The sequence below is a fragment of the Monodon monoceros genome, unplaced genomic scaffold (assembly GCF_005190385.1).
Source record: "Monodon monoceros isolate NGI ecotype Baffin Bay Population unplaced genomic scaffold, NGI_Narwhal_1 Super_Scaffold_9, whole genome shotgun sequence".
NCBI lineage: Eukaryota > Metazoa > Chordata > Mammalia > Artiodactyla > Monodontidae > Monodon > Monodon monoceros.
The window spans coordinates 18,716,312-18,735,995 of NW_021703786.1; the positions used below are offsets into that span (position 1 = coordinate 18,716,312).

Below are 19,684 nucleotides of genomic sequence, written 5' to 3' on the forward strand. Positions count from 1 at the left end.
AAGGGTATTACAGAAGATATTTCATGAAAAAGTTGATCTATCACAGAGGCATTATACTAAACTTTTAATTCTAACTTATCACTTAAAATATGGCTGGCTAGGGCTTCCCTAGTGGCGCAGTGGTTGAGAGTCCGCCTGCCGATACGGGGGACACGGGTTCGTGCCCCGGTCCGGGAGGATCCCACATGCTGCGGAGCGGCTGGGTCCGTGAGCCATGGCCGCTGAGCCTGCGCGTCCGGAGCCTGTGCTCCGCCAACAGGAGAGGCCACAACAGTGAGAGGCCCGCGTACCGCAAAAAATATATATATATATATGGCTGGCTACTCTGCTTTTCCTATCCTCCATGTTAGGAATTGCAAGCCTTTTTCACTCTCCTCCAGTTGCCAACTTTAACCTTCTCAATCTCAACAGATGTCTTTACCTCCAACTTCACTGAATAACAACTATTTTTCTTTCTAGCATCCATTTTCTAGTTCCAATCCCTCTGCCTCCTCTTGGATCTTTCTCTCTTGCAAATATCATCTCCCCTCTGAGGGCTCCTTCCTTTTGTAATGCAACTTCTCTCTATATATGAAAAGTTAGTTTCTTTTTCCTGAACATATTCTTCTTCTCTTCATACCTTTGCTCATATTATTTCCTCTGCCTGTAAAACTGCCTTCTTCCACAAGCTCTCAAAGTAATGAATGTTCATAATTTAATCTCTTCTTTACACACTATAATACCATATATTCATTATTCAAGGTGACAGGAAGGCATACAGTACATTTCAGAAAGATTCTTGTCAAGAAACAGTGAAAGTCCCAGCATTTAAAAGGTTAGTCTTCAGCTATCTGTAACCTTTTAAATAGTGGGACTTTAAAATTTTGTTTTATAAAGGTATTGAACTACAAAGAAAATGGCCCTATACCACAGACAGTTTGAGAAGCTTCCCTCTAGAGGCCACAAAACTAAAAATTCTTGAAGGAGAGATAAAGTCGTGCTGCCATGACACCTGACCAGGAAGAAGGGCCTGAAGAATGAGAAGGAAATTGGGAACAGATCTAGGCCAGTGGGGTGACCTGGAAAAGGGGTGAGAGACAGTGGAAATGGGCTCTGGATCCTTGTTGGGACAGATAAATAGCAAAAAGGTAAAATTCAGAGGAAGGAAGGGGCTGGCCAGCTGGCAGGCTTGTGCTCAAAGGATATCCCTCCAAAGGGAACAGGTTTCCTCCAGCTTCAGCCAGCCCTCATTATCCTTAATGCAGAAGCTTTTCATGTTTTTTAGGTTACAGAAACGTTCCAAGCTGATGAAAATTATGAACTGTCTTCCCAGAAAACTGCACAGGCCCATAGTTTTTAATACAATTGAACTTAAAATTCAATATAATTCTAGGAAATTCATGAAAACCATTCATGAATCCCAAGTTACAAACTCTTGAATCTAAAAATTCCTTAGAGGATACATAAGAAATTGATAACTGTGGTTTTTTTCTGGGGAGGGAAGGGAGAGGCAGGGGTTTGAGGTAGGAGGGAAAAATATTTTGCATCATATATGCTAGTAAACTCATTACCATTGACATGGCTTGCCTTTTCAATTAAAAAAGAAAAAAATGCTTAAAAAGAAATAAGTTGGCATTCAGGGCAAGCCTCAATCATAGCTTAACATCAAGGAAAGAAGAAAACCCCCTGTTCCACAAAATTATCTACCAAACTTTTTCTGAAATTCTTCCATCAAGAAACATATCCATTTCAAAGGGCAAAATCCTTAAAAATGTAAATATAACTTGAATCATTGGTATGAATGAATTTCAGCCTAAATATAAACTGATATCAGGTCCTTTCCTATTTTCACAAGGATTATGAAGCAGGTAAACACTGAACCTTAGAGGGCAGAGAGCAGAAGGACATGCAGAAATGAACAGAAAGGAGAAACTGGGACAGTTGAAACACAATTTGCTTATTTCGTAACTGCTTGCAATCTGCTTTCACCCATGGACACAAAAAACAAACAGCTGTTCAAAGTGATTTCATATCCCACTAGATAAATATGCCAATATTTTACCACAAAGTATGGCTACAAAAACTTACGATTCTTTTTCAAATAATTGAAGAAGCTAAAGCTTTAATAAAGCTAGGTGTTTCCTGTGTTATGAAGGATAAGCACAAAAGCTAATAATGGAGCCACATAAAACATTCAAACTTACTTGCAAAATATGTGATCACACTTTGTGGAAACAGGCTCTTTGATCAACTCCAGACTAGAAGGGTAGGGGAAAAAAAAGAAAATAAAAGAACTGAGGTTCAATAATTCATTTAAAAGTAAATGAATAAATGAATTCTTAATAAAGAAGTTCAACTTTAAGCTGCTATAACTGAGTCAAAGTAAGGCTTTAAGTTCATTCAATAAATATTTATTAAATGTCTGCTGTACTAGGAACCAAAAATACAGCAGAGAATATGATCCTTACTCTCAATGAGCTTTCAGACATCAAAACATAATATATCATTCTTTTCTATATTCTATGTTATCTTTAGCATTTAAAAAATTAGCTGATATTATTTCATATTAGTTTTCACTGACACCTTTTTTGAGCTATCATTGTGGGTGCACATCCTATATGTTAACTAAACTTTAAGCTCCACAAAGAGAAAAACTTCTTGTACTTCTTTTGAATTCCCTCATAGCACTTTTTTGGCATGTGATTGCCTTTTTATTTTTTCTTTCTTTTTTTTTTTTTTTTTTTTTTTTGCCGTACGCAGGCCTCTCACTGTTGTGGCCTCTCTCGTTGTGGAGCACAGGCTCCGGACGCGCAGGCTCAGCGGCCATGGCTCACGGGCCCAGCTGCTCCGCGGCATGTGGGATCTTCCCGGACCGGGGCACAAACCCACGTCCCCTGCATCGGCAGGCAGACTCTCAACCACTGCGCCACTAGGGAAGCCCCTACTTTTTATTTCTTAATATGGAAGGCTTAAAGCATTTACACAAATAAAACAGTAAAATGAACTCCACGTACCATAACCCAATTTCAGCAATTATGAGCTCACAGCCAATTTATTTCATCCACACCAAAATCCACTCAAAGCCAAGATTATTTTAAAATAAATCCCAGGGGATTTCCCTGGTGGTCCCGGGAGTAAGACTCCACACTCCCAATGCAGGGGGCCCACGTTCAATCCCTGGTGGGGGAACTAGATCCCACATGCATGCCGCGACTAAGAACCTGCATGCCGCAACTAAAAAGATCCCGCATGCCACAACGAAGATCGCACGTGCCGCAACTAAGCCCCGACGCAGCCAAAATAAATAAAATAAATATTTTTTAAAATCCCAGCTGTCATAGCGTTTCATCTATAAATATTGCAGAATATATCTTTCAAAGATAAAGACTTTTTTAGTTTAACCATGAAACCATTATTACTCCTAAAAAATAATTTCCCTAGGGCTTCCCTGGTGGCACAGTGGTTTAGAGTCCGCCTGCCGATGCAGGGGACACGGGTTCGTGCCCCGGTCCGGGAAGATCCCACATGCTGCGTAAGCGGCCTGGCCTGTGAGCCATGGCCGCTGAGCCTGTGTGTCCGGAGCCTGTGCCCCGCAACGGAAGAGGCCACAACAGTGAGAGGCCCGCGTACTGCAAAAAAATAATAATAATAATTTCCCTAGTATCATCTAATATACAACTAATGTTCCAATTTCCCTCACTGTCTCATAAAAATTTAATAATTAAATTCATTTAAATCAGGATCCAAATAAGATCCACACATTGCATTTGGTTGATATATCTCAAGTCTCTTTTACAGATTTCTCCTCTTTTTTTACCTCGTCATTTAAAAAACTAGGTCATTTGACCTCCAGAATTTCCCACATTCTAGATTTTGCTGATTATAACCCTATGATGTGGTTTAACTTGTCCCTCTAACCTCTATTTCCTGTAAACTAGACCTACAGGCAGTCAAAATTGGGTTCAATTTTTTTGGCAAGAACACTTTACAGATGGTTCTGTGTACTTTTATTACATCACTTCAGGAGGTACATAATGTTTGGTTTGTGATTACTTTGTAAGAACAGTGTAATAAGTACTCACTGAAGAAAATTTAGAAAATAATAAACTTAGAAAAATATTAAAAGCTCCAGAAAAGAAAATACATCACTCAAATTCTCATTCCTACCCATCTAACCACAAAATCTCAAGGCCCTCCTGAGATTAATTCATTTACTAATATAACAAGTATTTATTGTGCATCTACTATGTGCAAGCACTGCTCTTGGAGATGCAAATACAGCAGCAAACAAAATAAAGCCTGCCCTCACAGAATTTACATTCTAGTTGTGGTAGGCAGTTGATTGAGAAACAAACATATATGGGAATAAGTGCTAAAAAGAAAAATAAAGCAGGGTAAGGGGACAGGAAGTGCAGTGTGTGGGGAGAAGGGTATATACAGGGTAGTCAGGAAAGGCCTCACTGAGAAGGTGACACTGGCAGACAGCTGGGCAATGTGAGGAAACAAGCTGTGCAACAGTTGGGGGAAGAACATTCCAGCAGAGGGAGCAGAAAAGACAGACTCTGAGCAGGACCATGTCCAGGGTTTTTGAAGGACACCGAGTAGGCCAAGGTCTAGGATGAATAATCAAGGGGGAGGTACTAGTAGAAGAGGTCAGAGAGGTAGGTGGGAGCCTGAGCACGCAGGAACCTACAGGCTATTTTAAGTCTTCAGTGTTTATTCTGAATGAGAGTTCCAGAAACTGATTCTTGGTAAAGTTCAGGCAAGACATCAAAGAACAGGTAATCTGTGTATGTGATAGGAATGTGGTTCATTAAATGTTTAACTCTTTAGAAAAGGATCACAAGAAAAGCTGGGGGACAATAGCCTCCTTATGAAGGGTTTGGTAACACAACTCTCGCAATCATGGGGTTTCTGACGCAGCACAGGGCAATGAAAAGAAAAATACCAGAGTAAGTCAGAAGACTGGGTTTCTACTACAGTTCTCTTTGTTTAGCAGAGTGATCTCAGGCCAACCACTCTACCTGAACCTCAGTTTCCTTCTCGGTCACCCACTCTACCAGTCTCTTGAGGCTATTCTGAGAATAAAATTAAATGCTACTTGGGAAAATGTTTACAACCTGAGATGACTTGTACCAATGTTAGTATTATTATTGGGACTGAAAGTGATTTTAAAAAGAAAAACAAAGAAAACTCTGATTTGTTAGTAAATCACTATTCCTCAGATAGGCTAGACAGCAAAAGAAATTCTCAGTAAAAGAGAAGTTGGATTTAGCTATGATACCAGATGGCTTTCATTCTCACCACTGACTCAATTCTGAGATAATTATATTTCAGTATAGTAATTAAAAACCAAGCTATACAAACATACTGTAAACACAAACTTTGAACAGATGAAAACTCCAATACATAAAAAAGTAATTACTGTTGAAGGAAAAGCTTGAAGAGAGAATGGGAATGAAAAGAAAAAAATTAAAATGTTCTCTTCTAGGTCCTGATGAAAGTAAATGTTTACTATAAAAGTGATTCAGGGACTTCCCTGGTGGCGTAGTGGTTAAGAATCCACCTGCCAATGCAGGGGACATGGGTTCGAGCCCTGGTCCGGGAAGATCCCACATGCTACAGAGCAACTAGGCCCGTGCGCCACAACTACTGAGCTTGTGCTCTAGAGCCCACAAACCACAACTACTGAAGCCTGCCTGCCACAACTAATGAAGCCTGTGCGCCTAGAGCCTGTGCTCCGCAACAAGAGAAGCCACTGCAATGAGAAGCCCGCTCACCGCAATGAAGAGTAGCCCACACTCGCCACAACTAGAGAAAGCCCGCGCGCAGCAACAAAGACCCAACTCAGCCAAAAATAAATAAATAATAAATTTATATTTAAAATAAAAATAAAAGTGACTCAAATATTTTAAACTTTTGAAACCAGGAAATATTTTAGGTCTACTGCGTATTTATATTTAGAGCTTCCAACATGGTAAGTGATTGGAGAAAGAAGCTAGGTTAGGTTCAAAAAACAACCACCACCCACTGGGATACACATTTTAGCAAACGCTTCGAAAGTCAAAGAATTTGTATATTCATGTGTAAAGAGTTAGAATGAACTACCAGTTATCAGAAATAAATGCCAATAATGACTCAGGGGCCAGGAGAAGGAATTTTAGCTTGAGACCTCAAAGAAGCTGGAAACCTACCCTATAGTTACCATAAATAACATTGTTTCCATTCACAGTCAGGAATCATTTAAGACATTAACTGCAAATTGTACTGTTCTAGGCAATGTTAAAAAAAAAAAAGTGAACTAGGTATGAGTTTAAGGTTTAACAACCAGGCAGAACAGTCTTAGTTTTAAAACCAGGTTTATTTCTAATAGAAAACAGATTGAGGACTTCCTTGATGGCACAGTGGTTGAGAATCCGCCTGCCAGTTCAGGGGACATGGGTTTGATCCCTGGTCCGGGAGGATCCCACATGCTGTGGAGCAACTAAGCCCGTGCGTCACAACTACTAAGCCTGTGCTCTAGATCCCGCGAGCCACAACTATGGAGCCCACATGCCACAACTACTGAAGCCTGCATGCTCTAGGGCCTGTGCTCCACAACAAGAGAAGCCACTGCAATGATAAGCCCGTGCACCGCAAGGAAGAGCAGCCCCCCGCTCACCACAACTAGAGAAAGCCTGCGCACAGCAACCAAGACCCAACACTGCCAAAAGAAAAAAAAAAACAGATTGAAAAAATAAATAAATATGGAGCTGGAAAATACACAGTAGTTGACTGAAAATAAAAATTTAACATTAACTTTCATTCTCACATCTTTAATTTTTATGTATCTGAGTTTTGTTTTTTGTTTTTTGTTTTTTTTTTGCACTACGCGGGCCTCTCGCTGTCGTGGCCTCTCCCATTGCGGAGCACAGGCTCCAGACGCGCAGGCTCAGCAGCCATGGCTCACGGGCCCAGCCGCTCCGCGACATGTGGGATCCTCCCGGACCGGGGCACAAACCCGTGTCCCCCGCATCGGCAGGCAGACTCTCAACCACTGCGCCACCAGGGAATCCCCTGTATCTGAGTTTTTTTATTTGATAGTTTACTTTGCCAGAATGAGAAAGAACATTACATTATTATGACTGAGTCCCATGGAAATGTAAAATAAATGGACCCAAATGCCATACTATTAAGGACTTTTTGATCACTCTTTGTAATCATCATGAGTAAGTTTTATGCTTTTTCAAAAGCAATTTTTTTTCCAATTGTCATTTCCTGCTTGCCTGGCTCTGATGTTTCGTAAATTAGGCTGTAAAGCTCATTTAGCTTTGGTTCTTGTTTAGCTGAAATGTTGAAAGGCAGGGGAGCAGAAGGTAGGTTACTTATAAATCTTGTTTCTCTCTGAAAACACAACTTGCATTTTTTAAAATCTTATTTGACTCCAAGTATGAAAAACAACTTTCATGAAGCACAAAGCAAAGGTAAAACTTTTCAGTTTACTTTTTGAATAATACCCACCACTATCACCATGTTAAAAACCACTAAATTATCAAAGAACCAATTTAGTTTATTACTTAATACCTTCAACAAATGTTTACTGAGTGGCTACTATGTCCCAGATACTGTTCTAACTACTGAAGATATAAAGTAAATAAAACAAATAAAAACCTCTGCCCTTGGGAGTTTATATTCTGTGGGGGTTGAGAAAAAGGATAAATAAATTATACAGAATGTCAGATAGTTTTAAGTTATGTAAAAAATAAGCATTATGGAAACATAGGGGGATAAGGGATGTGTTGAGGGTTGGAGTGTTACAATTTTAAATTGGGATTGTCTGCCTCTTTGAAAGATGGTATTTCAATCAAGATTTGTGAGCCATGCAATTACCAGGGGAAGAATGTTGCAGGCAGAGGGTGTAGCAAGCATAAAAGCTCAGAGGCAGGAGAATATGTCGCATGTCTGAAGAGCAGCAAAGAGGCCAGAATGACCAGAATTAAGAGAACAGAGGGAAGAGGGTAGTCAGTAATCCTCCTAAATTGCCTTTCTGGCTTTTTACCAAGAAATTCTGAGGTATGGTTTTTAATTTATTTTATAGATTTAAGAGATACCATTGAGGTCAGCTAGTGACTACCTGGAGTTCATAACCTTTGTTGTACCATGGACCCCCTTTGGCAGTTGGTAAAGCTCATGAACCCCTTTCTTAGAGCAATGCTTTTAAATATATAAAATACAAAATATAAAATTACATAAGAAACTAATTATATAAGAATACAGTTCTATCTATAGGCCTCCAAGGGTCAGGGAGGGTCAGCAAGTTAAGAGCTCCTGCATCCACACAAGATAACTTTCTGGGGTGATGGAAACGTTCTATATCATTCATTCATTCATTCATTTATGGCTGTGTTGGGTCTTCGTTGCTGTGCGCAGGCTTTCTCTAGTTGCAGCGAGCGGGGGTTATTCTTTGTTGCGGTGCGTGGGCTTCTCATTGCGGTGGCTTCTCTTGTTGCGGAGCACAGGCTCTAGGCACATGGACTCAGTAGTTGTGGCACGTGGGCTCAGTAGTTGTGGCTTGCGGGCTCTAGAGCTCAGGCTCAGTAGTTGTAGCACACGGGCTTAGTTGTCTGCGGCTTGTGGGATCTTCCTCGGCCAGGGCTCGAACCTGTGTCCCTTGCATTGGTAGGCAGATTCTTAACCACTGTGCCACCAGGGAAGCCCGGAAATGTTCTATATCTTGACTGGGTTACTCAGATATATATACACTTGCCCAAACTCATAGACTTGTACACTTAAGCTCTCTGCATTTCACTGTATGTAAATTACACCTCAATCTAAAAAAACCTTTACTATTCTAGTCCCGTCCTTATTTTGTAGATGAAGGAAACAAAGTCTCACTCAAAAAGTCTAAGAGGGGCGAGGGGCAGTATAGGCGTGGGGGGTGAGAGGTACAAACTATTAGGTGTAAGATAGGCTACGAGGATGTATTATACAACATGAGGAATATAGTCAATATTTTATAATAACTGTAAATGGAGAGTAACGTTTAAAAATTGTATAAAAAATAAAAATTTTTAAATAAATGAAGAAATCTGGGGGGTGGGGGTCAAAGAAACTTGCTAAAGGCTTTGAGGACTCACAGTATTCTTATTTAAATATAGTACAGGGCTAGTTTCAACCAAAGGTTCTCCCAAGACCTACCCACTCACTGACACCAAGCGTTTGTGATTTTATTTTGCCATTATTAACTATGTCCATTCCAAGTGATCAAGCTGGTTGTAGAGATGGAAGAAATGCCCAAATGCCACTTAAGCCAAACCAGAGCCTTGCCCCAATGTAGAGCCAATCAAGACAGTCTGTGGACATTCAAGACAGGGGACTGTGTGTGTTGAGGTGACACAGAGGGAAGGTTAGAGTGGAGAAAAAGGAGTAATTTCTTATATTCCTAAAGCTCTTCAGTTAAGAAAAGCAGCAACTTTAATAGCTTAATCTTAATAAACATTATAATTTTTTCTCCTTTCTATCTAAGGTCAATTCTATTCATTTGCATTGGATATAAGGAAGAATCTCAAATTAATAAACTCTTGACTTACCAGATTGGACACTCTAAGATTTTCTGCATAGCATTAAGGACATTTTGTACTTCTTCAACGTGATTCGCAGAAAAATCCATTTCTTCCTGTTCCCATGAACTTTAACACGTGAACTTAAATATATATGTAAATAAATCACGTTAAAAGGTTTAAAAGCTTGATTTCATTAAGTGCCATTTAAAATTGGAATGCTTTAGTATCAGATCAACCATAGAACTAATGACAAAAACCTTATTTTAAAAAAATTCTATAAGTTTTTTTGTAATTAAGACCATTTAAATTCTCTATTTTTTCACATCTAGCCTCCAATCACTTCCTTTTGGTCTTTTCCTTTCTCCAAGAACGGGAAAGCCACAGTGGGGTGACTGACTGGGTGAGTGGTGGTAGCCACCTAATTCTCCAATCATCCCGGCTGTTTTCTTTTTCTCGCTTAAAATCAAAATCAACACCAACCAATGCTCCCCACCCACTTCCTTCCCCAGTGTTTCCCACTGGCCTGCACTCATCTCAGGATCCTCCTCAGGCACATCCATGCCAGCAGCGTATGTGCCAAGGGAGGCTCGCCCCTCTACTTCCTTCTTGTCCCTTCTCAGAAACGCATATGAATCCAGTTCTTAACGGCTCTTCCTCCCACAAAATTCTGTTTCCTCCTCTTCCCAGACACATTCCTGCACCCCGCTTTCCCTCTGGGTCTCCACCTCACATATACCAGCCCATCTTTGTATACCATGATGTCCCCCTCAAGACCCATTCCAGTTTCCACCATCAGGACTCCCCCTCGGAGACACCCTGCCCCCTCCCTTATCTTCAGCGCCTCCCCCCGACCCTGTGACCCACAAATTACCCCCCTCCCCACGATTTCCCCAGACTCAACGTCTTAGGCTTCTCAGGTTCCATCTTCCGCCCGCCCCTTGGCAGATAACACCCATCTTGCTCGCCTTCAGGAGTCACCTCTCCCCTGCTGTCTCCACACCTGTTTACTGCCTGTCCCCCGGAGCACCCTGTGGGCCCCTCTCCCTTCCCCAGGGTTCTCTCACCTTTATCCAGAGCAAAGTGTCTGTGGTTCCCGGGCCCAGAGGCTCAGTTCTCTGAAAAACCCCCCCGGACCGCCCTTGGTCAGGAACGCTCACACCGCGCAGTCGCAGTTTCAATTAATCTGTAATTCCCGCGCTTTTCTTTTGCCACGGAAACCGGCCGCTGTGCCTAGCGAGAGCCTCTCAGAACGCGAGAACGAAACACGTTACGGAAAGGCGGAACAGAAAGAGCTGAGCCTCTCGGGGTTCCTGATTGGTCACCCATTCTTTCCCTGCGTTACGTAATTAAAAAGAGACGGGAGAGAACGAATTCTGCTCGAGTTTTCTAACAGGCCTGACCCCTTACCTCTACGCTTCCAGTTGCGGCTTATTATGTCACAGTGATTGCTGTACTAGGGTCGGAATCGCTACCTGAGGCCCGAATATGAGCGCAAGATAGTGCCTAAAAGAGTCGAAGGAAGAGGCCCCATTCCCTCACCCTTTCCGTCGCAATGGAAGTCTCCAGTTTTGGTAAATAAAGGGGTTGTGGGGGGAAAACTACGATTTCCAGCATGCATTGCGGATCGAAAGGCCTTGGCCACAGTGTCCCTTGGAAACTGTAGTCTTATGGAGAGGAACTTCCGACACTGGAAGCGGGCACGAGTCTCGCGACAGCCCAGTTGACAAATTGAAGAGCTCCGCCCGCTTATGCGCGTCAACAGATATGGATTGGAGTGTTATGTTTTAGTATCTTGAGAGCGGATAATACGCTAAAGAACCTACAAATCCTAGGAAGACTACAATTCCCATCCATCCCCGCGAGTCTCCGGCAAGTCGTCCTCTAAGGTCGGTGACCTAACTAAGGTCCGGCGCAGCTTTTACCTGGGAAGGAGAAATCAGCCCACGGCTGCGCACTCGTAGTTCCGCCCCTTTGCCCCAGTGTTTGTTGTTGTTGTGAGGTTCTGGCTGCTCCTGCCCCGCCTCCGCCAACTCACCTTCGACCAATCAGTGGGGTGGTAGTTTTGAGGGACAAGTGGTAAGAACCAATCATCTTGTCGGAAACTCAGAGACGCAGGGGACTAGGCCCTGTCTCTCTCCGCCATGTTAGATTCACCCCGCAGGGATAGCCCGAGAGCTGGCTGCGGACGGTTCTTGTACTGGCCTCGGGCAGGCGCCCCCCGGGGGCGGGAAGCTGGTAAGGAAGCAGTTGCGGTTACCTAGGGGGTGGTGTCACGTCGCACTGAGAGGGCTTGGGGAAGTTCAAGGGAGGAAACCTGCAAAGAAGAGGGGCGACTTTTTCCGTGTCTGGGGCCAGCCGATCTTTTCAGTGACCGGATGGGAGAGCCGTTCGAGTTCCGAGGGGCCAAGGGGGCGGATACCACCGGAGGGATGGCGGGTCCGTGGCTTAGAACGCCTGGCTTCTGCTGAAGGACGCCGAGACTCCCCAGCACAAAGAGGGCCTAGGCAAAGAAAACGAGAGAGAGTCTTCAGGGGTTGGTGATACTGTCTTGGGGACATGGAGTGCCAGGAAAAGTTAAGTGGAAGACTAGGATGAAGTTTTCAAGAAAAAAAAAAAATGACACTACCCACACAGCCTCCTACTCCCCCTCATCCCACTTTTGGGGAACCTCATAAGCAAGTCTCCTTGGTCAGGGACCTCTGGTATTGGAAAGGCACCGTTTTTCCTTTTTATCGAACACGCAGCTTTCAGATCACACATTTTAACTCCAGGATAGCTTGTACAGGCCTCCGGTGGAGACAGTAATGAAAGCTCAGGTTCCCAGGTCAGATTCATTAAAGGGATTTTTGATATCCTGGAAAAATCGACATAGAGGAAAAGCTGATCTATGCCAAGCAAAGATGAGCCAGTGGCATGAACTTAATATAATGCCAGTTAATGAAAGCTGAAGGCCAAGGCCCCAGCTCCCTGACTTTACTAACTACAGGGACAGAGGGTACTAACGATAGCTTTCGTATTTCCACAAGTTCAAGACTAATGCTCTTGCTAAAAGAATTTTCACATATAAGGCAAACAGAAATAGGCAGCTCTTTATGAAGACCTGGATATGGTCCAGCTAAACTAGAATCTCCCACTTCCTGTTTTCTCCTTGCCAGCCAACCAGTTGGATGAACTCCAAAGTAACTAATTTCCAACTGTGTAATTTGAGAAAAGGCAAAGAAGATTAGTTTCTTTTTGGACTTCAAAAAGTGTGGAAGTGTGTTTCTCAGAAGCTGAAAAGTGAGAATGTGTTTTAGAATATCCACTTTCGGCTGAGTGAATCAGTCACCTAATCTCCCTGATTTTTTGCCCAAGATTCTGGGGAGTTGCCAGGAGTTCTGTCCAAATTTTAAGGACCCCAAGAATTGCATTCCATATGAATGAAATACTAGATGTCAGCAGGATTGGTGCTAGAAACTATTTTGGTGGTGAACTTGGCTCTAGGTAGAGAAAAAGAATGGAAAATGTTGGAGGATGATTGTCTTTGGATTAAAAAAAAAAAATCCCTGATCCTCAGAGAGTTCAAGATCGTTTTTAATGACAGTTGTATTGTTTCACAGGGCAGTTCCTTACACTGTGGAAAACAGGACTATTTCAGGCCCTGATTTATTATGATAATAACTTTTATGTTTGAGTACCGTTTTCAAAGAAATAGCATACACATTTTTACTTGATCCTTGTGATAACATTGTGAGGTTAGCAAAGCAGAGGTCTTAGACCTATTTTACAGATTAAGGAACTGAAGCTCAGAGGTTAAAAGACTTGCTCACACTTATATGGCTAGTAATGTGCCAGAGCTGTGTCTGGAACCCAGCTCTTCTAAACCCCTGTGATCCCTCCTCTCATTACACTGTAAACTCCTGAGACTTAATCTTGTTCCTCTCCAATGTCCTGTGCCTGGAGCAGAACCTGGCTCTTTGTAGATGCTTAGTCAAGTTTTATTGATGAATATGTTTTTTAGAAAACATATAAACATATAAAAAAGCTGGCCTTTTTCATTACAACTTATGTTTAGATTTAAACAAACTATTTTTTCATAAAGTCAAAAAAAACCAATCTAACAACTCAAAAGTAATCAATCCTTAAAATTCTTACCTTTTAGAGGTAAATATTCAATTATTTTATGGATGAAATGAGTTTGGTTAAAACAGTTGACTACAGTCAATCCATATTGGGGGGATGGAAGGGTATAGATGAAATGAGGGTAGCTTTGAGTTGATCATTGTAGTTAGATGTTCACTACTCTCCACTTTTATGTATGTTTGAAATTCTCCATAAAAGAAAAAAAGTAGCCTACAAAAAAAACAAAACACATGAACTTCGATGAAGGTTGTTGGATGCTACCCCTGTATAGGTTCTTGGCGAGTGGTTCAGCCTCTAACTTGTTAAATGGATCTAATAGAGAACTTTGGTTGCTCAATTTAGGAAAGGGCTGCTTTTCCAAGAAAAATATAGACCATCACTTTCAGGCTTTAGGAATGTAAATTCCCCAAGAGTAGAGACCTATGCTTACTCATCTTGGTAACCTACTAGTAAATATGTAACAGTAGGTATCTGTTTAATTAAGCAATCATTATAAAGTTCATAAAATCCTAAAGGATTTTACAAATGTTAGATGATTTCTGTGAATGTGGCCAAAATTTACATTCTCTCTGCAAACATGGCAGTGAGATTTGTTTTAAGCCAATCACTAGACTGTAAATAGCAGAAGAGCAGGGACATTATCTTCACACCCACTGCTGTGTCCTCCTAGCCTAGCCTGTATTAGGTCCTCACAAGTATTTGTTGAATGAATGTTTATGCAGTTTATAGAACTCTTTCTAATGTGTTTTCTCTCTCACCCATCCTCTCTTCTCTAGCCCCACAGCATGGAACCACAGGTTACTCTAAATGTGACTTTTAAAAATGAAACTCAAAGCTTTCTAGTTTCTGATCCAGAAAATACAACTTGGGCTGATGTGGAAGCTATGGTGAGTGTTATTTTGTTTTGTTTCTCCATCCTTTAAGCATAAATATTTTTTCCAGAGGTAGCTATTTTTAGCTGTGTCATATTTACCATTTCTGGGCCTTTTGGAAAATTATTTTTGACAGGGGCTTGGGATTCATATAGGAGATGTGCCCTGGTAGAGGAAACAAACAAATTCTTTCTGAGGCGTTTAGAAAGGAAAGGTAAATTTATTTTTTTAAGTGAGATAGGACTTAGAAATCCTGTTTATTTTAGAAACAGCCTGAGGAATGAATTGGTGTGGACTCCACCCTAACGAGGCCTGAGGTGAATGTTCTCTTGCTTGAGAGAGAGAACAGGTTACTGTGGTTTTTGAACCACCAAGGATATAATTTGTGTTTTGCAAGAACTGATCGATTGCTTTTATTGCTAGGTCAGAGGATGAATATCTCAAAGTTGAGCAGGAAAAACTCGCACGGGTGTTCAGATAGCAGCTCATCAATCACTTTCGTTGTTGTTAGTGCTTTTCCTCTTCTTGGTTTGCCCTTTGTACTCTTCTGTTTTTTTTTTTTTACTCTTCTGTTTTTGTTTGATTTGCAGTAGTGAATGTTTTACTTCCTGTGTAACTGTGTTTGTCTATTGAAACTCTTTGGTAAAAACCTAGTTTTACCTGGTTGGTAAAAACCTACTTTTCTCTGGTTATGTGTTATGGTAACGAAAAAGGAAAAGAAATGGTGGAGAGACCTCAAAAGATGATCTGATCTCATCCTCTGTCTTCCAGGAAAAATATTTCCTTTATACTACCCTGGACAGATGGTTATCCAGAAAGTTCGATCTTGTTTGTCAAATGATCTGAAAATCAAACACAGCTATCTTTTTTTTCCTAGTAGTTAAATGAACTGACGGCTTGCCTTTTTTCTTTATTGTAAATTTTAAATTATAAAAGTGTAATACATGCCCATTATAAGAAGTGAAACAATCCAAACATATATAAAGAAAATGTTAATATCCCTCTACTCCCCATACCCTCCACCTGCTATTCTAGCCTCTTTGGGGGTAACCAGTGTTAACAGCCCTGTGTGTACTTCCCACATTTTCCATGTTCATACAGTTATCATACCATACTATGAACATTATTCTACAACTTGCTTTTTAAAAACAAAACAAACAAACAAAAAAAAAAAACAGGAGAAAAACAAATAGTGGTTTACTAACATGCATACCTCCTGTATACATGAGTGATACCCAGGAAAACTGAGTAACTCCACAGCTTGCTTTTTTTAACCCAGCCTGTATTTTAGACACAGTTCTCAATGAATAGACAAGGATCCAAGCTGCTGGTGGTGGTATACAACAATTTAACCATCCCTTATTGAAAGATTGTTTCTAGGGTTTTTTGTGGGTTTTTTTCAATTGAGATATAGTTGACATATAACATTATATTAGTTTCAGGTATACAATGTAATGATTCTATGTTTGTGTGTATTGCAAAATGATCACCACAGTAAGTCTAGTTAATATTCATTACCACACACGGTTACATTTTTTTTTTCCTTGGGATGACATCTTTTAAGATCTATTCTCTTAGCAACTTTCAAATATACAATATAGTACATATTATTAACTGTAGTCACTGTGCTGTACATTACATCCCCAGGACTTTATTTTATAACTGGAAGTGTGTACCTTTGACCACCTTTACCCATTTTATCCACCTCCCATTCCCTGCCTCTGGCAACCACCAATGTGTTCTCTGTATCTATGAGTTGATGAGTTGTTTATTTGTATTTAATATTCCACATATAAGTGAGATTATATGGTAGTTTTCTGTCTGATTTATTTCAGTTAGCATAATGCCTCAATTTCCAAAAGGTTGGGGTTTTTTTTTTTTTTTTTTTTTTTCCTTTTACCACTACAAAATAAACTACAGGAGATCCCTCTTTGTATATATAACGTATACACTGTTCTGTAGGATAAAGTTTCCCAAAGTGAAATTAATGGGTCACCAGGCATGTGACTTTAAATTTTCATAGATACTACTGCATGCTTTGCAGAACAGTGGTAGGACCCCACAGAAGCACATGACAGTGCCCTGGATCTTTATCCGCATTGGATGTCTTTGTTTTTGTTTTTGGACGCAATGCGTGGCTTGCGGGATCTTAGTTCCCCAACCAGGGATTGAACCTGGGCCCTCGGCAGTGAAAGCCCAGAGTCCTAACCCCTGGACTGCCAGGGAATTCCTCAACATTGCATGTTACAGCTTTAAAAATTGTGTTGCCATTCTGTTGAGATGACATCTCATTGCTTTAATTTAGGTTGTTCTGACTACCATTAAGGTTAAACATCTTTTCATGTATTTGTTAGGCATATCTGATTTCTTCTGTGAAATTTCTGTAGATTTTGGCCCACTTTTACCAGTTAAGATCTTATGATTAGCAGTTGCTTTTTGTGTATTGCAGATATTAACCCTTTGTCTCTCGTGATTTGCAAATATTTTTCCCAGTCTATTGCTTGTCTTTTGACTTTGTTTTTTTTTAACCATGTAAAATGTTTAATTTTTATGTAGTGAAATATGTCAGTCCTTTATTTTATGACTTCTAGGGTTCTATTACAACCTGCCTTTTTGATAACTTGATCATACAGTGTGTACATTTTATTTGCAGGTAAAAGTTTCATTTGATTTGAACACTATTCAAATAAAATACCTGGATGAGGAAAATGAAGAGGTAAAGTATATTATGGTACCCATGACCAGGTATCCAGAATAGGGATCTTATTTCTCAAGAGGGATGTGGAGCTCAAAAAGTTCAGAATAGTGTTTATCTCATTTGTGTAGGAGTTTAAACATATTTGATAATTGCATGTTCTAAGCTGATTTGTACCATCTGAGATGGAGTTGAGAAATAGGGAAGCGACATTGAAGAAGAAAATCTGAGAGATAACTTTTAAAACTATATAGTGATCTTATGTTCAACTATATCGCAAGCTGCTATTTAGTTTCTAGTAATAAAAATAATAATGACAAACCCTTATTGAGTGGTTACAATGTGTCAGACTAACAACAGTACTATTGTCATTATCTCTGTTTTACGCATGAGAAAACTGAGGCACCGAGAGTTTAAGTAACTTGCACAAAGGCACAAAAGCTTGGAAATAGCAGAGTAGGGTACTACTCATACCCTCTGATATACATACTTTATACTCTCTGGCTCCAGAGCCCAGGCTCCTAGCCACTATATTATGCTGCTTCTTAACTACCTGAAACAAAGGAGGATATCATAGTTAAGCAGTAAAATTACTTAATTATTCACATTTAGTTCAGATACTGGAAAAGCTGAACGCCTGACCTGAGGTTTTGTATCTATCCTGTGAGGCTGGATATGCTGAATTGCTCAGTTGATGAGAGGTTTATAATTCACTGTTGCTTTTTTTCCTTTTACAGGTGTCCATCAACAGTCAAGGTGAGTCCCTAAGAGAACCTATTCAGCTTTATTTAAAAGCCTTAATCTGATCATAGGCATTGGCATTTCCATTTCCATTCAAATCTTGTTGCAGTATTTATTTTAGAGTAGAATTTGGTATGCAATAAATGCACTCACTTACCCATAGGCATTAGTTACATAGGAGATCTTTATTTTATAACAGTTTTTTGTGTATAGGTTGGTGCCTTGATTGGACCCAAAGGACAGCTTTAATGAGAGGCTCTCTTATATTTAAGATGCTAATGTTTTGAAAAACATGTTTCCCAGTTCAACATATTTAACTTGTTTTCCTGGTATTGCTTTTGTCCTTGACTTGGTATATATATTAAAGTCAAGTTATAAATAAGATGGTTGGTTTTTGAGAGCATGGGGTGCATTTTCCCACAGGAGCAATGTTATATTTGAAGATTAGGTTCCCAGGCTAGCCCCCAGAAGCTTATTTTAACCAGCTGAAATGATAGTATTAACACCATCCTTTAACTTCCTTGAGTCCTGAGCTTCACTAAGCCTAGAGTGAGGGAGCTGGATTGAGTTTTTGTTACTGGAAGACTCTAGTAGCAGAGAGAGGGATTTAAGGGGGAGAACTAATTTGCAGGTAGCTTCTATTTATGATGGGATAAGAAGGGAATTTGTCAGCAAAAAGGTAGTAGCTGTTCATATATAAGGACTGTAAGCTAAGAATTCTTAAAAGTAAGAATTGTCCGTGCTTAATAGAATCTTTTGGGCTGGTAAAAAAATCACAGTATGTATATTTTTGTCCTTCTAGGAGAATATGAAGAAGCACTTAAGGTAATGATCATTTCATCTTATTTTCAAATAATTTTTTAAATGTTTATGGACTAAAACTTGAGCCTGAATTCCATTAGCCATGTGGAGAAACTAATGACTATAAACACAGCAAAACCCATTTTTAGGGAGACTATGATGAGTTCAGCATACCATGCAGCAAAAGGTACCTCCTAATGTAAAGATTCTTTCCAGTATCATTGCATCTCAGTGCTGGTCTTGATGCCACTGTACTGGCATTTCAAAATTGAAAGAACTCTCTGAAATTATGCTTTCTGGTTCACATTTTTTATCTCCTTCCTTCACCTTGTTCCCTGTCAAATGTTACACTATAATGTGGAAGAATTTAAGGTATAAACCATGCATTTACAATCTCTTGTATGTCAGTGATGAATTAGAGTATTCCTCAAGGTCACTTATTTAAGGTGTGCTAAGCTGACCTTTCACTGACTATCCTTTTTGAACTTCTAATCCAGGCTGAGCCATTTTCCATAATCACTTTTTGTCTAGGGAGGGAAAGGCAAGATTTTGTTTTAAATCAGGAGCTGGATTTACCCTTCTGGTTTTTGATCAGAATTGCTATTCTGAGTGCCACTTGTTTCAAAAGTTTAGCCAATGTCTTCTTGGTTTTTACGCAGAAATCCTCATTTACCAGCCAGTCTCTTGGTTTTAGGCATTCAGGCCCTTTCCTGGTTTCTCTTAGTTGAAATACCTGTCTCTGTTAGTAATTTTTCATGCTTCGTAATTTCCCTCTGCAGGACTTGGGATGTGTGTGTGTATATAAATATATAATATATATAAATATATATAATACTGACTTAAAAATCAGATTCTGCAAAGTACATTTTTTTTAATCTGTGCCAAAAATGTGTTTTCAGAGAAAATCTTATTTTCATACTCAGACTTTGTAT

The 19,684-nt window shown here is 40.2% G+C and overlaps 2 protein-coding genes across 12 annotated transcripts in view; one reads left to right on the forward strand and one right to left on the reverse strand.

Moving 5' to 3' along the window:
* Positions 1-10,942, reverse strand: part of BRCA1 (BRCA1 DNA repair associated) — a 63,412-nt gene extending 52,470 nt beyond the window's left edge. For 5 of the 10 annotated variants that reach the window (XM_029212509.1, XM_029212508.1, XM_029212512.1 and 2 more), the window contains exons 1-3: positions 10,586-10,942; positions 9,549-9,661; positions 2,184-2,237 (exon numbers count right to left, since the gene is read on the reverse strand). In XM_029212509.1, coding sequence (XP_029068342.1) covers positions 2,184-2,237; positions 9,549-9,628 — 134 coding nt within the window. In that variant the 5' untranslated portion in view covers positions 9,629-9,661; positions 10,586-10,942. Of the gene's footprint in view, positions 1-2,183; positions 2,238-9,548; positions 9,662-10,585 lie in introns of those variants that run through there. The other 5 variants (XM_029212510.1, XM_029212514.1, XM_029212507.1 and 2 more) reach the window with 1 other exon arrangement.
* Positions 10,943-11,657: 715 nt separating this feature from the next.
* NBR1 (NBR1 autophagy cargo receptor) overlaps positions 11,658-19,684 on the forward strand; it is a 101,524-nt gene continuing 93,497 nt past the window's right edge. For both annotated transcript variants that reach the window (XM_029212527.1, XM_029212528.1), the window contains exons 1-5: positions 11,658-11,756; positions 14,420-14,530; positions 17,169-17,231; positions 17,948-17,966; positions 18,754-18,776. In XM_029212527.1, coding sequence (XP_029068360.1) covers positions 14,429-14,530; positions 17,169-17,231; positions 17,948-17,966; positions 18,754-18,776 — 207 coding nt within the window. In that variant the 5' untranslated portion in view covers positions 11,658-11,756; positions 14,420-14,428. The remainder of the gene's footprint in view (positions 11,757-14,419; positions 14,531-17,168; positions 17,232-17,947; positions 17,967-18,753; positions 18,777-19,684) is intronic.